The sequence below is a fragment of the Herpailurus yagouaroundi genome, unplaced genomic scaffold (genome assembly GCF_014898765.1).
Source record: "Herpailurus yagouaroundi ecotype Mexico unplaced genomic scaffold, PumYag 190, whole genome shotgun sequence".
NCBI lineage: Eukaryota > Metazoa > Chordata > Mammalia > Carnivora > Felidae > Herpailurus > Herpailurus yagouaroundi.
In genome coordinates, this window is record NW_024412421.1 from 2,600,583 (window position 1) to 2,619,783 (window position 19,201).

The 19,201-nt window shown below is 35.3% G+C and overlaps 1 protein-coding gene across 1 annotated transcript in view; it reads left to right on the forward strand.

Annotated features, from left to right (window-relative positions):
- Positions 1-19,201, forward strand: part of LONP2 (lon peptidase 2, peroxisomal) — a 104,551-nt gene that overhangs the window by 15,689 nt on the left and 69,661 nt on the right. The window contains exons 5-8 of the mRNA XM_040497949.1: positions 2,223-2,386; positions 3,701-3,795; positions 9,472-9,730; positions 18,369-18,510. Of these exons, the coding sequence (XP_040353883.1) occupies positions 2,223-2,386; positions 3,701-3,795; positions 9,472-9,730; positions 18,369-18,510 (660 nt within the window). The remainder of the gene's footprint in view (positions 1-2,222; positions 2,387-3,700; positions 3,796-9,471; positions 9,731-18,368; positions 18,511-19,201) is intronic.

A 19,201-nucleotide genomic window follows, 5' to 3' on the forward strand; every position in this document is an offset into this window, starting at 1 on the left:
GTTCCTGACTGTAGAGGAAGAGCTCTCAGTTTTTCCCCATTGAGGATGATACTAGCTATTGGTTTTTCATGTATGGACTTAATTATGTTGAGGTATGTTCACTCCAGACCTACTTTGTTAAAAGATTTTATCACTAGTGGATGTTGTACTTTGACAAATGCCTTTTCTGCATCCACTGAAATGATCTATAACTTAAAAAAAAAATAGTATTAAGAATACTACAAAATTGTTTCCTAGGAGGACTGTATCACTATGTTTTACCATAATTTAGCTGACTTTTTTGTTTTTAACTTATAAAAATTTTTGTTTTCATTTAGTCCAACTATGTAAGTCTTTTTCTGTCTTCTAAGCTTAGAGTCCTCTATCCTCCAGTGATTTGACAAATACCCACTTTTAGTTTACCTTTTACTGATTTTTAACTCAACAGTATTATAAATAATTCTTCACTTCTCCATTGATTTGTGATACATTCATTATCATACATTACATTTATATGAGGTCTGTCTGAAGTCTACCTTGAGCTGTCAGTTTTACTTTTGTTATGTGTGGGCAGAGTTAAGATCAAGAAAATATATTTGATGTGGACAAGAGTGGAAATGATAGTTCTCTGAAGGCTGTTGGAAAGTAAGTGAACGGTTGAGAATAATGTTAGATTTGATGGTCATCAGCGCAGAAGTGTTCCTTCATCAGAAAGAATACATTATTGAGAAAGAAGGATTCCTCACTGATGGGACTAAAGAAAGGAGCAGAAAATAGGCTGGAGGAGAACGATGACAGAAACAGGAGTAGCCTGTCTGGTGTTTGTGTTTCAGGACATAATGGCATAATGTCGTTTAAAACAAAAAGCAGAAATGTGAATTATTTCTGGTTTGAGATCAGATCATTAATTTAGTTATCCATTTTGTGTAGAAAGACAAACCAGTGCACACTCTGTCTTGGCAGACACCGAGAACTGCAGCTTCTTATCAATTAAGTGTTACCGTTGCTTAAGGAGACAAGTGTTCAGAATTGCTCCAGAAAATGATCACCCAGGTGACAGTTACTTGAAAATGTAGGAATCAGAGGGTGATATTTGGAGTTAAGCCTAAAACTTTCTCTGCCTATTCCCTTAAGAGTTGAAAGGCACTTTCTTGTAGCTGGGAAAAAAACTGCACAAAAAAGTACTTCTGTTTCAATGATGAAAAAATTAATGTGCTTTTTAAAACTCTCATTTAAAATTTTTTTTATTTTCATTTAATATTTCATTAAAAATATTTTGTCTGCTATTATGTAGCTAAAAGTATATATTTAATATTTTTGTTTTTATAAAGTTGTATTTTTATTTGTGTTCTTAATGTTTTATATTTGAATGTATTAAATAAGTAATAGTTTAAAAAATAAATTCCCAGGCTTTTAAATTAAATACCAGTGTATCATTTTGCTCCAGTGATGGCTGGTGTTTATTCATGATATTGAGTTGAGAATTTCAAAAGAGCATTTTAGAAGTTTTAAAATATGATATAGATCATGGAGAAAGAGAACACAAAATAAAACCATTTGACTTGGCACAGAAGATGGTTGTTGGATTTCAAAGCACAATTTCTCAACATAGTGGAGATAAAGGCCAAAGTACAAAATAGAGATTATGGAAGGTAATTCATGAGGATGGAGAAGTAGTGGTCAAAGCCACTTGTTGGAAAAGCAGAACTTCGCAAGAAGGGATGTAAATAGTGTGTAGGTAAGTGATATAGGTAAGATAAAGTATTTGAAAGGAGGAAGACTTTTCTGTGTATTGGAGACAAAGAGAACAGAGCCAATGGTGGAAACGTTAAAGATGTTAGAAAGAAATTTTGTAATCTAGGAGGAAAAATGGAATTTATTCTGTTGCTGATTGGTAAGTAGTAATATAATCAAGAAAGTAGTGGCTATAATAGTAGCTCAAAGAAAAATAATTCCTAGATGTTTTCATTATTTCTAGTAGCCAGCTCTTGAATTTTTTCTTATATTGTAATATAAGCATATACTAAAGAATCATGTCCATTTTATGTTGATCCACTTTTTAAATTCTGCTGCTTCCATATGTGCTTGTGTCTCTTAGTTATCATTCTGAACTTAGTTCCTAAAGATGTAGACCCTAACCATGAAAATGTTATTCGGCACCAGTTATAATCTTGTGTGTAACTAGGTACCTCGTTTCCAGTTTATTTTAACACACAGTTTTACTCTTCTACTTTCTACTTTAGGTTATAGCAATACGTCCTATTAGAAGGATTACACACATCCCAGGTGCCTTAGAAGATGAGGATGAGGATGAAGATCATGATGACATTGTCATGCTAGAGAAAAAAATACGAACATCCAGTATGCCAGAGCAGGCCCACAAAGTCTGTGTCAAAGAGATGAAAAGGTAAATTGAAGCTAAAAGGAAGCTATTCATTCATTGGCACTTTCATTTTCCTTTTAATAAATATTAAAAATTATTGGTCATGGAAACTTGAAACTGCTTCTTTGGATCACAAACTGAAAGCTGAGTTATTTGTTTTATATTCTTTGATCTTTCTCCTTTTCTTATATTTAGTATAGTCATCAATCACCACTCATTTTATCTTTCCTTTGTCAATTCTTATCTTTCATGGTTTTCCAAATTGTCAGATTAGAGCTGTGATCTGTAGAATCTTCAGGTTATCCCTCTTCATTCCTCAACTGGAAACTGATTTTTAAAGGATTCTTAATACTCCTGAATTAACATCAACTTCCCTAATCTTTTTCTCAGTGGCTGAGTGTTAAGTGGTACATCGCTTCCACCTCATATGCTGTCAGTATGATTACTATTGTTAACTGCTTTTTCATTGTCTTAAATATGGGCTGTGCTTTGTTTAGACACAATGTTCAGTTGGCAGTGTGCTCTTCACATGTCACTTTTTTCTTCTTTAGAAAGAAGATTGTAAACCCTACAGGGCAGGGACTGTCAGTTTCTCTTTGCATAAGAAAGTACACAGAAACCTTGATGACATCATAGGGTACATGAATAATCTCAGGGGTAAATAGAAAACCAACTTTTTCCTTATGTACTTGAAACATTATAATTTTGTTGCATTTTCTTTTATTAGTGAATTATAATGAACCTAATTGAATGCTCAGTAACAAAAGATTGGACTCTGGGTTCACAGATAAGAAGATTAATTGTAGTTGAGGGATATTTTATATTCACTGGCATTGGTTAATAAATGAGGAACATCTTTTGTGGGCAAAATACTTTGTTAAATACTGCATATATTATGGAAGTTGTATTTTTAGTTAAATATCTGATGTTAGCTTGTTTTTACAAGATAATTTTATCTCTGATTCCAAAAAAAGTAAATAATTATTGTGTTATGCATGATTAGGCACTTAACTCTTACTGTGAGAAGTAAATCAGGTAAGTGTGACTTGAGACTCCCCCTGCGAGATACTGATACTAATAAGGTTGAATTTCCAGGATAGAATCAGATAGTGTTCCCTCCCCCACTTCCCCAGTTTGCAGGGATCTGTTTAATTTTGTTCCATAAGTACTTCACAAAACAAAATAACTAGTTTTTTTTTTTAATGTTGCCAGATTTCTTAAATCAATTATTCATGATATATCTGACCCAGAAACGGAGATATATATGCTGGATTTTTGTGTTTTTTATGGAATTCTTCTATGTTGTGTAACATTTTGCTATGTATTCTTTCCCCATAGACTCAAAAAAATGCCTCAGTCGATGCCAGAATATGCTCTGACTAGAAATTATTTAGAACTTATGGTGGAACTTCCTTGGAACAAAAGTACAACTGGTAAGCCAACAAAGTAACAGCCTTTGCAGTCTGATTGTCATTCAGAAAGCTCATGTAGATTCTATTGAAATATCATTGATTATTTTACTGTTACTGTAGTTCTAGATGTATTTAGGCAGTGAACTTGTGTCATCTAGGTCTTGGGATCAAACAGGAAAAGAAGGTGCTACATGAAAGTGCCTTTTGCCTGATTTTAGAGAAAATAGGATTTTCTATAAGAGTGATATAAGTGTTTCTCAATACCAATAGCCAATCAGAAGATAAACTTTTACATCTAAAGAAATAGTTACATATAGTTACGTACTAGAACAGTTGTACCATTTGGAATCTTATTTTTCTCATATAATAACCTATTAAATTTAAACTCTTTTTATCCTTCTGTCCTTCGTTAGACCTGTTCTCTTTCCTGTGTATTTGCTATTTTATCTTGGGATGAGAAATACACTGTATTTAGATGCTCTATTGTTAAATTTACATACAAGGTCTGCTGAATTCAACAGTGGATTGATTACCTGAACTGCTGTTGGCATAGGAGTAGCTGTATGATTGACTTGTGAAAATTTAAAGATTTATTATCCTGGCTAGTAAAATTCTTACATTTAAAAAAGACACTAGAGATTTTTTTAAATGTTAGCTCTAAAACACACATTTGTGCCCCCACATAAGATATGCTATACATGCCAGATTACAGGATGTTGAATTTTTAATATTAAAAAATACTTGCTTATTAACCTACAGAGGACCATTCTTTCTGGTATTGATAACTTAAAAAAAAATTTTCCCCTCAAAGAGGGCCCAGAATAAAGCACCTTTGTGTTAGATTAACTATGCCAGGACAATGTTAAGGTTAAAGTAGTTCCTTTCTTAATCATTTTTTTGGACAGGATCATCTAACACATTTTTAATGTGTATGGCTAGGTACTAAGATGAAATTGACCTAATCATCTTCCTTTTATTTTGACTACCCTTAGATTTCAATCATATTACAGTTCTTAGGTTCTTGTTGTAGAAAGCAGTTACATTCTGGGTTATGCTAATTATTCCTTCATGAATACTCCGTAACTTTGTGTTTGTCCCATTCTCTAGATTTTGGGTTTTTTCCTAAGTTTTTCTCTCTGTTTGAATGTTTGTCTATAAAATTAAAAAGCTAATTCATCTTTGTTCTCTCTTAAATTCTGAGAATCTGTAAATTTTCACTAGATTAAATCAGGTTGCACTAGTGAACTATAGAAGAAATTTTTTAGAAGCAATTTTGCTTTACTTTCCAGTTTTATTGTGGTATAATTGATAAACAGTAAACTGTACATCTATAATATGTGCATTCTGATAAGTTTTCACATATGTATGTATCTGTAATACCATCACCGTAATTAAGATAGTGAACATACCCATCGCCTCCTAAATTTTCTCATGCTTCCCTAATTCCTCCCTCTCTCCCTCCTTTTCGTCCTCATCCCCAAACAACCACTATAGATCAGTTCATATTTTCAAAACTGTTACACACATGGAATGATATAGCATGTACTCGCTTTTTCTGATTCTTTCAGCATTAGAGGTTCATCCATGTTGCTGCATAGATTAATAATTTGTGTCTGTGTTTACGTGTCAGGAACATTGAGGTTCTTTCCAGTTTTTTGGCTCCTATATATAGAGCTGTTATGTTACCATACTAATAAATTTATTTCTTATATCATATTTGCATAACAACATTGCCTTCTAGTTGAAAGTGCTTTACCAAACTGCAGCTGAATTTCTTGGTTTAATTCTTAATTTAAAAATATTTTTTGTATTTTTTGGAAACTCCATAGTGAGATGAATGCCGGAGAGCATGGGGTCCCATTGAATCAGCCTCTCTTTGTGCCACATGATCAATTTGAGATCAGCTGTTGGTCTGGATCTAGCTGGGCTGTGGGGAGGTCCATTTTATTTCTGGTAGGCTTCTGTTCACTCGGTGCCTATTTTTTTAAGTGAAGTGGTCCTATTCTGTGAGATTTGGAGAGGGCTCTGCTGCCTGTTAGTTTAGACCTAGGAAAGAAAGTTACATTTCAACTTTGTGTTGTTTAACTGCTGCCATTTTGTTTCACCTGCCAAGCTTCCATGTTGATATATATTTGATAGGTATTTGTCATTGATGCAGTCGTGACAATTTTCAAACCCTGCTATTTTTTCTTGACAGTAGGACGAGTGCACAGTCTGAAGAGCATCTAGATAACTTGGTAATCCTAGGGGCCTTATTTTGAAATTTCGGTATTCTCTCAGTAACATTTTTCTGTGCTTCAGGATTTATTTTAACTAATGACTTAGGAGAAATGCAGGGTGCATATAGTAGATATAGTATAATGGCCTGAATATTAAAATTGCAGATTTGATTAATTGCCATTAGTAGCTTAGTGAGTTGCTTCCAGCTTCCTCCCCTCTCCACTTGTCCTATTTAAAAACTGAACTTAATAGGGGCGCCTGGGTGGCGCAGTCGGTTAAGCGTCCGACTTCAGCCAGGTCACGATCTCGCGGTCCGTGAGTTCGAGCCCCGCGTCAGGCTCTGGGCTGATGGCTCAGAACCTGGAGCCTGCTTCCGATTCTGTGTCTCCCTCTCTCTCTGCCCCTCCCCCGTTCATGCTCTGTCTCTCTCTGTCCCAAAAATAAATAAACTTTGAAAAAAAAAAAAAAAGTTAAAAACTGAACTTAATTAATAATCAGGAATTTTCACCAAGCTTATACAGTATAGTTGTATAGGTTTCGGAGCAAAATGTTTATTTGAATACAAGAGTGCTGACTCCTTTACTGAAATAAACAAAATATAAAAATGGGACAAAGCTGTTATTATTTTCACAACTAGGGAAGGAGGCCACCCACATGCCAGAAACTCAAGAGAGTTTCTGCTGGATGTGTATTAGCATTAGAGATGCATAGCACTCATGTACCCCCACGTGAAAATACTTTTCATCGTTTAGTATTCCAGCAGAGAACTGAAGATGCATAAATTGTGGTATAAAAGGAAGTGTGTTGTGGGGCGCCTGGGTGGCGCAGTCGGTTAAGCGTCCGACTTCAGCCAGGTCACGATCTCGCGGTCCATGAGTTCGAGCCCGCGTCAGGCTCTGGGCTGATGGCTCGGAGCCTGGAGCCTGTTTCCGATTCTGTGTTTCCCTCTCTCTCTGCCCCTCGCCCGTTCATGCTCTGTCTCTCTCTGTCCCAAAAATAAATATTGAAAAAAAAAAATTTAAAAAAAAAAAAAAAAAGGAAGTGTGTTGAACTTTTAAACCATTTCTGTATGGAATTAGATTTAAATAATTATTATGAGTGTGGTTATAAAACCGTGAAAATGTCTTTCATAATTTTTGAAAGAGAAGCTTACCTAAGTAGCAATCCTCAAAAGCAGAAAGGAAAGATTTGAAGGAAAGAAGTTTCCTAATTTTCCCATCTTGAATAGAAAGAGCCAGTAGATACTATTTAAGTCTTTCAGTTGTAAATAGAGAAATATATGTTCAGGTAAGTTTTAAATTTTTTACATGTATTATTACAAGTATTATTTTACATGTATTATTCAAAATAGGAAACATGTATTCTGAGCCATTAAAAAGAATAATCAGAAAAAAACGTATCCTATATAGAAAAGACACAATAATTTATATAGCATAGAAATTGTCTTCCTTAAAAGTTTGAGGAACTTTTAAAAATTGTCTTCACTTGGCATGTGTCTTAGAAAAACTTCCTTCAGAGTATCATCATTTTTTTCTAAATTGCATGGAATTCTGTTCTTAAACTAGTAAATGTTAATTAGGGGTGAGTGTTACATTATAACAAGTGACAAAATGGTACAAAATGACATTTTGATGGAAAGTTTTTCTTATGCATGGTGATGTAATAAATATATTGATAACATAATGTTAAACTTTTTTGCATAACTAAAATAAATCCCACTGGGACTTAGTAGATTATTCTTAATAGATCTGATTTATTAGCATTTTAATATTTAGAGCTATACAAAATGGAATTGGTCTGAAGTTTTCTTTTGTGTTTGCTGTGGTAGGTTTTTAGAGTCTGGGTTAGCAGTGCCTAACAGTTGGAAAACTTCCTGTCATTTATTCATGTGTTTGTTAGTTGGAGTCTGAAGCTAGGAAAGGGGGAAGAATTTTTTTTTCCCTTTCCAAATCACTCAGCCTGAAGTAAAAGCAACAGTACTGTAATTAAAATACATACATTACTGCTTAGCTAGGTTTTTTCAGACTAACTTGGGAACCAAACCACCATTAAAGGCTTTTTTTTTTTTTTTTCCTCTGCAGGAAAAATGCAGAGCAAGTTCCAAATAATGGATTGAAAGAGTAGGCTTGTGTGTGTTTTCTCTTTCCCAGCCTCTCCTATCACCATCAGTATGATTATGCAGCCATGTATTACCCCTGGGTGTCATGCAGATGATGAATTCATGCTGGCATCCATGAGTATTTAATGATTTAATCTATAAGTATTTTAAGTAGTAAAGCACATCAGTAAACCTGATGAAAGCTTGGCTATAGAAACAAACCTAATTCATACCTTCCTGGTGAGACTGTGACAGTTCTTTACATCTTAATGTTTTTTTTTTTTTTTTTTGATCCAGCATTTCTGTCTATAGAAGGTTAGTTGAAGGAAATAATTAGGGATATATGTGGGGATTTAATTACAAGGATGCACTGCAAAGCCTGTTTTATAACTGTAAACATTTGTAGATAAACTAAATGCTTAGCAATAGGGAATTATTTAAATGAGTATGGATAATTAAATAATAGAATATTATGTAACCACTAAAGTATTACTAAAAAATACATTTGACACTGAAAGGTGTCTGTAATATATATTAAGTGAAAAAACAAAACTTGAAGGCATCATATACTCTCAGTTTGAAAAATCGGTCTGAAAGCACATATATACACATACACACACATATACACATACAACCTGCAAGAATACATACCAAAGTGAAGGTAGAGATGCTCTCTTGAAGACATGAGATTATGGGTAACTGTATTCATTTTTTTTTTTTTAATTCGTGTCATTGGGTTTTCTAGAATGAGCATACATTACTTCTCTAATAAAAAAAAAAAAAACTTTAAAAAAGAAGGAACAAATGCCAGCACAAATAGAATATGTAGAAATTATGTCTCCATATAAATAATGTGTATCTAGAAAATTAAATGAGTATTAATTCCTTGCATTTTTAATTATGTAGTGCTTACTAGTTCTGTTGATACTAAATTCTCTTAAGCAAAAAAGCCAGGTCTCCCTGCAGACTCATGTAGAAAGATCCACTTCTGTTCTTGTCATGTTTATTTTCTAAAACATATTTTGACTCTTGTCAGCCTTGAAAGGAGTTCTTGCATTTAAAAATTCTATGTGCTGGGTGCCTGGGTGGCTCGTTTGGTTAAACCTCTGACTCTTGATTTCGTCTCAGTTCATGACCTCCTGGTTTGTGAGATTGAGCTCCCGGTTTGTGAGATTGAGCTCCGTTTCAGGTTCTGTGCTGATAGCGTGGAGCCTGCTTGGGATTCTCTCTCTCTGTCTCTCTGTTCCTCCCCTACTAGTGCATGTGTGCGTGCTCTCTTTCTCTCAAAATTAATAAATAAATATTGTAAAAATAAATAAATAAAAATTTTTAAGCATCTCAAGCATCTCAAAAAGTGCTTCTGTTGGGTTATTTGACAGACCGTCTGGACATTCGAGCAGCCCGGATTCTTCTGGATAATGATCACTATGCTATGGAAAAATTGAAGAAAAGAGTGCTGGAATACCTGGCTGTCAGACAGCTGAAAAACAACCTGAAGGGCCCCATTCTTTGCTTTGTTGGCCCTCCTGGAGTTGGTAAAACAAGTGTGGGAAGATCAGTGGCCAAGACTCTTGGTCGAGAGTTCCACAGGATTGCACTTGGAGGAGTGTGTGATCAGTCCGACATTCGAGGACACAGGTAAGATATTTCTCTCAGTTCAATCTCTGGTTCTCTGTTTTAATTGACTAGAGCCCCTCAAAAGCCAAGGCATAATATACGTATGTATATTTTTTTTCTCAAAGGGATATTTGTAATACCGTGGATCAAAAGGATATTTACAGTACTTACTTATGGTACATCTGTAGGACATTTATAGCTAACCTAGAGCCTCTACCATAATAGTATACCCAAACTAACCTTGGTAATTGTATGACAATGGATAGTGAGTCTCTGCCTCGCCTTTTCTGGAATCTCATTTGAGTGCAATTATAAATTAGTTATGGTTAGATATTACAGTGTTTTTACATGCACTTTGGCCCAGTAGCATTTCATAATGACCCTTAACTCTTAGAGTTTAAAAAATAAAGTACAACAGCTGGGGGAGGTAGGAGAAGGTACGAAATCTTTGATAACAAATTTATGTTTGCAATTTAAACTCTTTAAGGAGGCCGGTTTTCAGTATACATATGAATAATGAGAAAGTTCAGGGTAATTATTAAGATGTGTCCTTGCATTTTTGGCCCTCTTTCTATAAAAATACATTAAACTGTGAGAACCGTGTCTGTGTATCTGACATTACTAGAATCAGATTTGCATGTTACATTAATTGTTTTATGTTCTCTGTGGTCTCTGTTGCTCAGATTAGAAGATGCTTTGGGAAAGCATGAACTTCTGTTTCAAGGTTTAAGGGTTCCTAAGAGTTGCAAGTTGTGAGAAAACATATATACCTATAGTTTATGCATTTTAAAGTGTAGAATATTTAAAAATGTAGAAATCATGAATGCTTATAAAAGAATATAATGTTGTATTCCTGAAACTAACATCAGTGATACCTCAATTTTAAAAAAAAGTTTTTTAAATTTTTTATTTATTTTTGAGAGACAGAGTGCAAGCAGGGGAGGGGCAGTGAGAGAGGGAGATACAGAATCTGAAGCAGGCTCCAGACTCCGAGCTGTTGGTACAGAGCCCATTGTGGGGCTCAAACTCATAAACTGCAAGATCATGATCTGAGCCAAAGTTGGATGCTTAACCAACTGAGTCACCCAGGTGCCCCCCTCCCCAAATTTTTTTTGAAGAATCTGCTTAACTTCCAATAGAAAGTTATTAAACTGAAGATAAAACTTCTCTCCTCAAGGTCATACCATCAGTCTTGAAGTTGTTAAAGCAATCTAAATTATAAATGAAGGCTTTGAAAAGCATGCAGTGCAGGCAGTGAACAACTGCCAATGGCCAAGGTAATTTAAATGCATATTTACAGTTTGGTGAATATGGATTAAAGTTGGATTGTAGGGGAAAAAGAATATGATGCTTTTTATAATGTCTTGTTTTCCATTTGTCTTATTCACGAGATCATTGGCATTAGGCGAGGTGGAAAACACTTTCAGAAACTTTTCCATGAAAAGTGATTCTTTTTCTCTGACTTACAATTTTTATGCATTAAAGAAAAATCATTCCAAGATTTTAAGAAATAAGCAATGAGGGCTGCAGATTAGATCAGGGAATTCATCTGGGTCATTCTTTCTGGCAGTTTCAAACAATATTTTTGTCACCTAGACTTGCTTATTCTCACATGTGCCACTAGAGGCTGTAGTTTGCTTTTGTAAAGAAATTGGCACCTTCTACCAATCTTGGAGAAACTGAATCTAGGACTGGAATTTTTTGTTTTAACTAGAGAGCTTTGGGGAGATATTTCCCACTCAAGTGACTTGATTCATGCATTCAAAGTTTTTTTAGTTTCTTTTTTTTTAGTATCTGTAGCACTGTATTGTGTAAGCATTTGATGGAATTTAGAGAGGAATTTATGGAATTAATGTCATGAGCACATGACCTGTGGGCAATTTGTCCTGTTTCTTGCCACATTAGTATTGCTTATTCAGTAAGGCTTAGAAAGCACTTACTCAGTGCCTGACACACAGTGAGCATTCAATAAAAAATAGCTTTAATTATTTACTTTTAAATTCTCAGGAGGACAAGTTTACATTTAACAGCGTCAATGAGTTTTTATAAAATTCAATCTGATTTTTTAAAAGTTTATTTATTTATTTTTGAGAGAGAGAGGGAGAGCATAAGTAGGGGAGGAGCAGAGAGAGAAAGAGAAAGAGAAAGAGAAAGAGAAAGAGAAAGAGAAAGAGAGAGAGAGAATTCCAAGCAGGCTCCACACTGTCAGCTCCATGCTGAGCCCAATGTGGAGCTCTATACCACGAATTAGCCGAAATCAAGAGTCGGACACTTAACCAACTGAGCCACCCAGGTGCCCCAATTTGATTTTTAAATAGTACTTAAAATATCCTATCCTTAGCATTATTATTTAATTTATGTAGCAGAATTGTGGGAAAATGTAGTTCTGTGATATGTTAGTGGGCAGTATATAAAGTCACAGTTCTCACCATTTTGTGTGAACATTGTTGGTTTTAAGCAGAACTGTTTTCAGTCTTTACTGATATTGATAGATAACAAAATTTGTTCAATGAGTATACTTTCACATGTGTAGCTATCATTAAGAAAACTGAACTTACTGTGCGTCTTTTGTAAAATGAGGATATGTATTTGCCTAAAAAAATATGTGTAAATCTTTCTAGAAATGTATCGTATGCACAGAGGCTGTGATCATTGCCAAATAAAAGGGATGTGGTTTAGTCTATGAATCATTCTACTATGGCTGCTACTAAGTACTGCCTAGCCATCACTGTACCAGATGTTTCATTAAACACTACAGCAACCTGTCCTTGTGCTACTGGGGCCTTATTACCCATTTACCTTCCCAAATTATCAAAGCCTGGAGAAAATATTTATTTGAAAGCCCGTTTGGAAGTAGGTGGAGAGTGGGGTTAAGGTGAGCAGAGATTGAGAGCAGAGTATGGGCTTAGTTCAGAGCTATGAATTGGAGGTGAATAGGAGAGGAGGAAGAACAGTAGCTAATAGCTACAACCATGGGGTGGAGTTCGTGGGAACAAGTGGTTCCATGTAACAGTTGAAGCATTTTGGAAACACCCAGGTCTTGCCATTTAAGTACTGGTCACATGCTCACAATTAGAGTTCATGCAAAGTTTTGTTTTTCCTCAGCCTCTGAGTAGGCACCACTGTTCTGCAGTCTTAAAATAGCCAAGAAAAAACAGAGCTGCTTTATATTATCTTCCTTGCTGTGCTCTTGATTTTGTCACTCACTTTTTCTATTTTCCCATGCTTGGAACTCTATCCTTTTACTAGAAATACCTGTTTATGTGAAGGAAGGTGCTAGTAAGTTAGGAACTGATCTTAAAAAACAAAGATGTGTTTTTTAGAGTTTAATGGTAGTGAAGTGAGAGATGGGAAGAAAGACTTGATTCACATTTAAATCTTAAACTTGAAAAATAATGATCTGATTTTACATTGACACATTGTTTTTGTTTCTGTTAATTTTGAGTGCCTTAAAGAAAGAAGAGTCAGGTTTATTAATGCAGCTTTTCAGTCTTCTCTACATTTCTCATTTGGGTCTGTCTCCATTGGGACTTTTCTGTCCACTTTTAGGAAGCTCTGTTCCTATCAGTTTTTACAACTTAATATTTTTAAATATTACATTTTTAAAGAATTTAAATCAGTTCATAGAAATTAAATATAACAACTTCTTTTAGGATGAAGTTTTATGAAATCGTGTTTCCATAATCATTTTTCATAAGTTGTTTCTTGGTGAAATATACTTACTGCTGTATCTCAAGTTATTGTTGATAGTAACTCTTTGGAAGTAGTATGCCAGCTGTTTGTTCAGATAATCAAATTATATCACTGCAAGGAATCTTTGGCTCAAACAGGTTGAGAACAAAATAATCTTTTGCTTTACACATCGATACATTTTTGTATGTATAAACATTTTTTTTAAGTTTATTTAGAGAGAGAGAAAGAGAAAAAGAGAGAGCGGGGGAGGGGCAAAGGGACAGGGAGAGAGAATCCCAAGCAGGCTCCACTCTGTCAGCATGGAGCCCAGTGTGGGCTCCAACTCACAAATCCATGAGATAATGACCTGAGCCAAAATCAAGAGTCAGATGCTTAACCGACTGAACCACTCAGGCGCCCCAGAAATGGTGATGTTTTAAATAAATTAGCTATTTCATTGTTAGTCTCCACAAGGGGAAAATAACCAAAGCAGCAAGCCTTTAATGTATTTTTAGCATAGTATGCCAGACATGTATGGTTTGCTCACCATACTCTTTATAACCTGTATTTGCATGTAGCTCTTCTTTGCCTCTTTAAAATTTAGTTTCATTTTCAGGCCCCAATTCAAGGATTTCTCCATTAATATAGGTGCAGTCAGTTATGATCTTACTCTTCTCTAAACTGACCACTTACTGTCTATTGTTTTCTTTTAATGATTAAATAATATAGGCCTCTGGCATATGCAATACGTTGCTGTAGAGATAAGACATAAATATGGAACAAGTATAAGCTCTTTACAGTAGGGTTTTTAGCATATCTTATTCTCCTTTTTATCACTCTTTGCTGTATAGCACAGTGCCAAACATGGCTCTCTAAATGCTTTGTGAATTCAGGTAAGATTAAAACATAATTATATTTTGTAAGTCTTGTGGTCCTTTAAGTGAGTACATCCATACAAATGAGTGCACGAAAAGATTTAGGAATGACTGCTGGAAGAATAACAATTTGATTTGTTTAGATATGCTATATTAAAGACTGTTCTTCTTTTGAAATCATTAGGATCTCTTTTAAGGCTTATTACTCCCAGTTGGAGATATATATATATATACACCCTTGGTAGAAAATTTAGAAATAGTTTTTAAAAAGGAAAAAAATTCTCATGTGTTTTTGTTTTTTTGTTTGTTTTTTTTTACCATACAAAGATTATCACTGTTAACATTTTATTTCCTGCCAGACTTTTCAATGGGCAGCTTTTGCCATGTTTCTAAAAAGCAATTCTAATCCTACTCTTTTGACTTAACATTACAATATACAATTTTTATATTACAGATTCTTTGTAAATGTCACTTCAGTAGTTTGCATCGTAACCCATTAGAGCTCTTTAATTGAGTAGGTGTGAAAAGGTGATGGTAAAATGACTGTTTCCCCCCCCTTCTTTAAGTATCGGGAAAGAGGTGAGTAGTGTTTTAATGTTTATTTATTTTTGAGAGAGACAGAGACACAGAATCCAAAGCAGGCTCACAGAGCCCGACACAGGTCTCGAACTCACGAGCTTTGACATCATGACCTGAGCTGAAGTTGGATGCTCAACCAAGCCATCCAGGCACTCCTATTCCTGATATTTAGAAACTGTTAGTGGCAGTGACAGCCTGACCAGCCTTTTGGCTTAAGATTTGAAGATGTCCAGGCACAGAGTAGTAAAGTCATTGATTTACCATGGAGCTCCTATAAATAGAGGATATTGTCTGTAGTTTTTTGAAGCATAAACCGGACTATATTTTGGAACATGACAAATGCTGATCTTGTAACTTAAATTTTTGAACCATGTAGGTACTTGGTTTTGTGTATTTCATATGCTAATCCTTATAAACCTATGAACTGCCTATACCAATCACAAGAAAAATATGAATTCATGTATTTTTAAAATTAACTCATGTACTTCAATTAAAAAAAAAAAAACTCTACATAATCATGTATTTAGGCTGAATAGTGAGTAATTGAAGAGATACATTCTTTGCAAACTTACCTGTATTGTGCTATGTTGCTTCCTAGATGTTGTTTCATGAGGAAGGACATGGCAAAGTATGTATTTTGCCCTCAGAAAGGTTAATAGTTTGTAAAAGAGTATTAATTTCATTAATCTCCTACTTATGTGGTTTCTCAGGAGGATATTTTGGTATGCTAATTTGTTTTTTAAAAGTGGTTATAGGGGCACCTGGGTGGTTCAGTCGGTTAGGCATCCAACTTCAGCTTAGGTCATAATCTTACAGTTTGTGAACTTGAGCCCCGTTTCAGGTGAGCTTGAGCCCTGCTTCGGGCTCTGCACTAATAATGTGGAGCCTGCTTGGGATTCTCTCTCTCTCTCCCTCTCTCTGTGTCCCTTGCTCACTCATGTTCTCTCTCTCTCTCTCTCTCTCTCTCTCTCTCTCTCAAAAATAAATAAATAACAAAAAATTGTAAAAAAAAAAAAAAGTAGTGATTTATATTGGGTGATGTTGAAAGAGAACATTTTTATTTTGTGTATTGCTGAACTTTCCACCATCTGATTCATATTCCAAAGGTTTATTCAAAGTATATTCTGTATCTTTAGTCAGTGAATTGCATGCTATCATACCTTCTGGTAAAGGATGTAGCACATTATAGATATTTTCCACAGCTTATCGGCCCTCTGTAATGGTTCTCTTCTTTGTTTGACCTGCAGACTAGTGTTACATATTCAGGGGATGTCGTCATCTGTGATTGAGGAACACTAAGGGCATTGAGTATGCTTGGTGCTATGAAAGATGTGAACAACAATGAACATCTTTTGAAAGGTTACTGTGTGCCAGGCACTACACTGTGTGCTTTACCTGTTATGCTTTCATAATCATATAATCTATGAGGTTGGCAGTTACTATGTCCATTTTCCAGATGAGGAAACTGAGACTTAGATCAAGTTATTTGTTCAAAGCAGTATTCAAAGACTTGTATGGCCTTTGCAGTGGTGATATTTCGGGTGCTGGCATGGTTGACCTGATGTCATCAAATAAATAGGAAAAACAAGCTTCTGTTTAGGTAACAGTCTGATAGCTCTATATCCAGGGGATCTACTCTGTAATAAGACCCACTCTCTGTCATCAGAGTGCTCACTGGCTCTCTAGAGGAGGTACCCAGAAACTAAGTTGTAACTGCATCAGATGAATTGTAGGGCCAGTAAATGCTGTAGATGTTGCATTATTGGAAAGATCACTTTGTGAGAGGTGGTCAGGAAAAGTTTTTTTAGAATTCCTGGATTTACATAGGTAGAAAGAGTATTCAGGGCAGGAAGGTAACATATTAACAAAAGTTGAAAAACATAAGGAGTATAATAGGATTGTGATTGTGGATAATGCAAGAACATTATGGCAACAAGTTAGGAAGGCTGGTGGGGACTGCATTGTGAAGAGCCTTGAATTCCAGACAGAGGAGTTTGGCTTTATGCTGTAGGCTCTGGAAAGCAGTGGAAGGTTTAGGAGAAGTTGTTTATGGACTAGTGTCCATATTTCCGCTTCTTTAGAAAGGTCCCTGCTTAGAATATCATTTTTCTCTCCATGACTTTAGGTCATTAGTACCTCTTTTTGAAATCTACCTGTCAAAAACATTACGGGAAAGAAAGACATTGATGCAGTAAAATTGACCCTTAGAGGCTTTGTGTTTTGTTTTGTTTTAATTTCCCTTACCTACTTATTCACAGGATACTGGCAAATTCATAAGTTCTCTAGAGAAATAATTTGAGAGGCTTTTATTAATTTTGAGTCTTGTCCTTCCTGTATCCCATTCTGAAATCTTGAATGTGCCAACTCCTTATTGTAACAGGACAGTGTTTATTGTATTTGGTTCCAGGGCCTCGGTCACCCGCCCTCCATGTAAGGCATTCCCACGATATGTTTAAGGCTTTCTTGTCTTTTCAAAGGTCACTGTATTTATTCTGTCCTGCTTTATACCAGTCATGTGGTAAAACTTAGGCCTGCTCCAGGAATCGGCTTTGTGCAGATCATAAGATAACTGTTGCTGTTACACTTACCATTGATTAGTTTCTTGTAGGCAGTCACCCTTTTATGCCTTTTCACAAACAGCATCTGCTTTGCACATGGTCTAGGCAACAAGGTTATAATTAAAATTGGTAAATTGCTACTTAAAGTTTTGCTGGCTTTGTAAACAAGGCACATTTTTCAGTTTGACAAACATATTTGTTTTTATTCATGCCACCCTCTACATCTGTCACAATTATGTAGATGATTCTTGTTCAAATATAATAAAGGAGCCTCTAATACTTTAATGGATAACAAAATATCTGGCTGAACTTGAGCATAACAGTGTATATAGGATGAACACAGTTTTATTCAAAAGGCCAGAATTAATGGAATTTTGATATACATACTACTGACCCCAAATCTTACTATAATTACAGACTATTGCTTCTGAAAATAAAAGAATTGGGAATTTTTCTTTCTTCTTTTTGGTCTACATTTTGAGTGGCCATTTGAACCAATTCTGATTTCCTTCATGAAGATGATGATGTTTTCACTAGCCCTGGGACAACCATTTCAATGTGTAAAAAGATGCTTGTGTTGAGGGAGTGTGGGGAGGCTCCTTTGGACATTTTGAAATCCTGAAAAGTAAGAATCACAATCATATGCTTAAATATAATGTTTTTCAGTTTCACTAAATGGCAGAAACGAGCTACAATTCTTCCAGTATTATGGGTAACTTACAGCCAGCATTGGCTGTATCTTGAATTCAATTCAAGAATTGAATGAACCTAGCTGTCTTGTTCAGATCACCCTTCACTTCCCGCCATGTTGAATTTCCTGGTTGTATCAAAGAACTTTTATAGTATATATATAGTACCTCTTTGCTGTGTTACTGTGATAACTAAATGACTTTTTCGCAGGCCTGAGTTTTGATTTCTAAATGATACTCCTCTTGCCTCCTGATGTCTTGTTAACTTGCTGTCTGCTTTCTATAGGCGTACCTACGTTGGCAGTATGCCTGGTCGTATAATCAATGGCTTGAAGACTGTTGGGGTTAACAATCCAGTGTTCCTATTAGATGAGGTGGACAAACTAGGAAAAAGTCTGCAGGGTGATCCTGCAGCAGCTCTGCTTGAGGTAAGATACAGAAACTTCCTGGTCTGTGATCACCACAGTTATCTGAGAGCAGATAATTGTATTCAGTAGCATATACATTGATATGGGTGTGGTCATGGGAAAAAATGTTATATGGACTAAAATCTGAAAGCAAATTAATATCTAAATTGAAGTGTCTTAGAGATTTCTTCTTTTTCTAATAATTCTCATTTCTTTTTTCTTTTTTCTTTTTACCAAATATTTTAAATTTTATACATGCTTTTTGTTTAGAGACCAGTAATTCTATAAGATTATTACATAACACAGCAAGCAAGTTGTCTTCTCCCTGGGGATCCCCCATTTCCGCTTCTACACTTTGACCTCTTTAACTTTTAGTTAATTAGACCATATACAGTTTCTGACATCATTTGTTGATTACCCTCTGTAGGAGATGAGGATTTTTCTTGCTTTCTTCCCTCCACCCCTACTATATCATTTTTATACTCCCAGTCTCCCAATCTACATTGTATCCTGATTTTGTTATGTCACTGTCAAATACTTAACATTATTACAAGTATGTAAGTGCTTTTCACAGCTGAGCCATGTGATAAATGGTAAACTGATCACTTTTCTTTTCCTGCCCCTCCTTTTTGTTTTCCTGTACATTTTTAAAAAAATCTTTGTGGGGGGGCGCCTGGGTGGCGCAGTCGGTTAAGCGTCCGACTTCAACCAG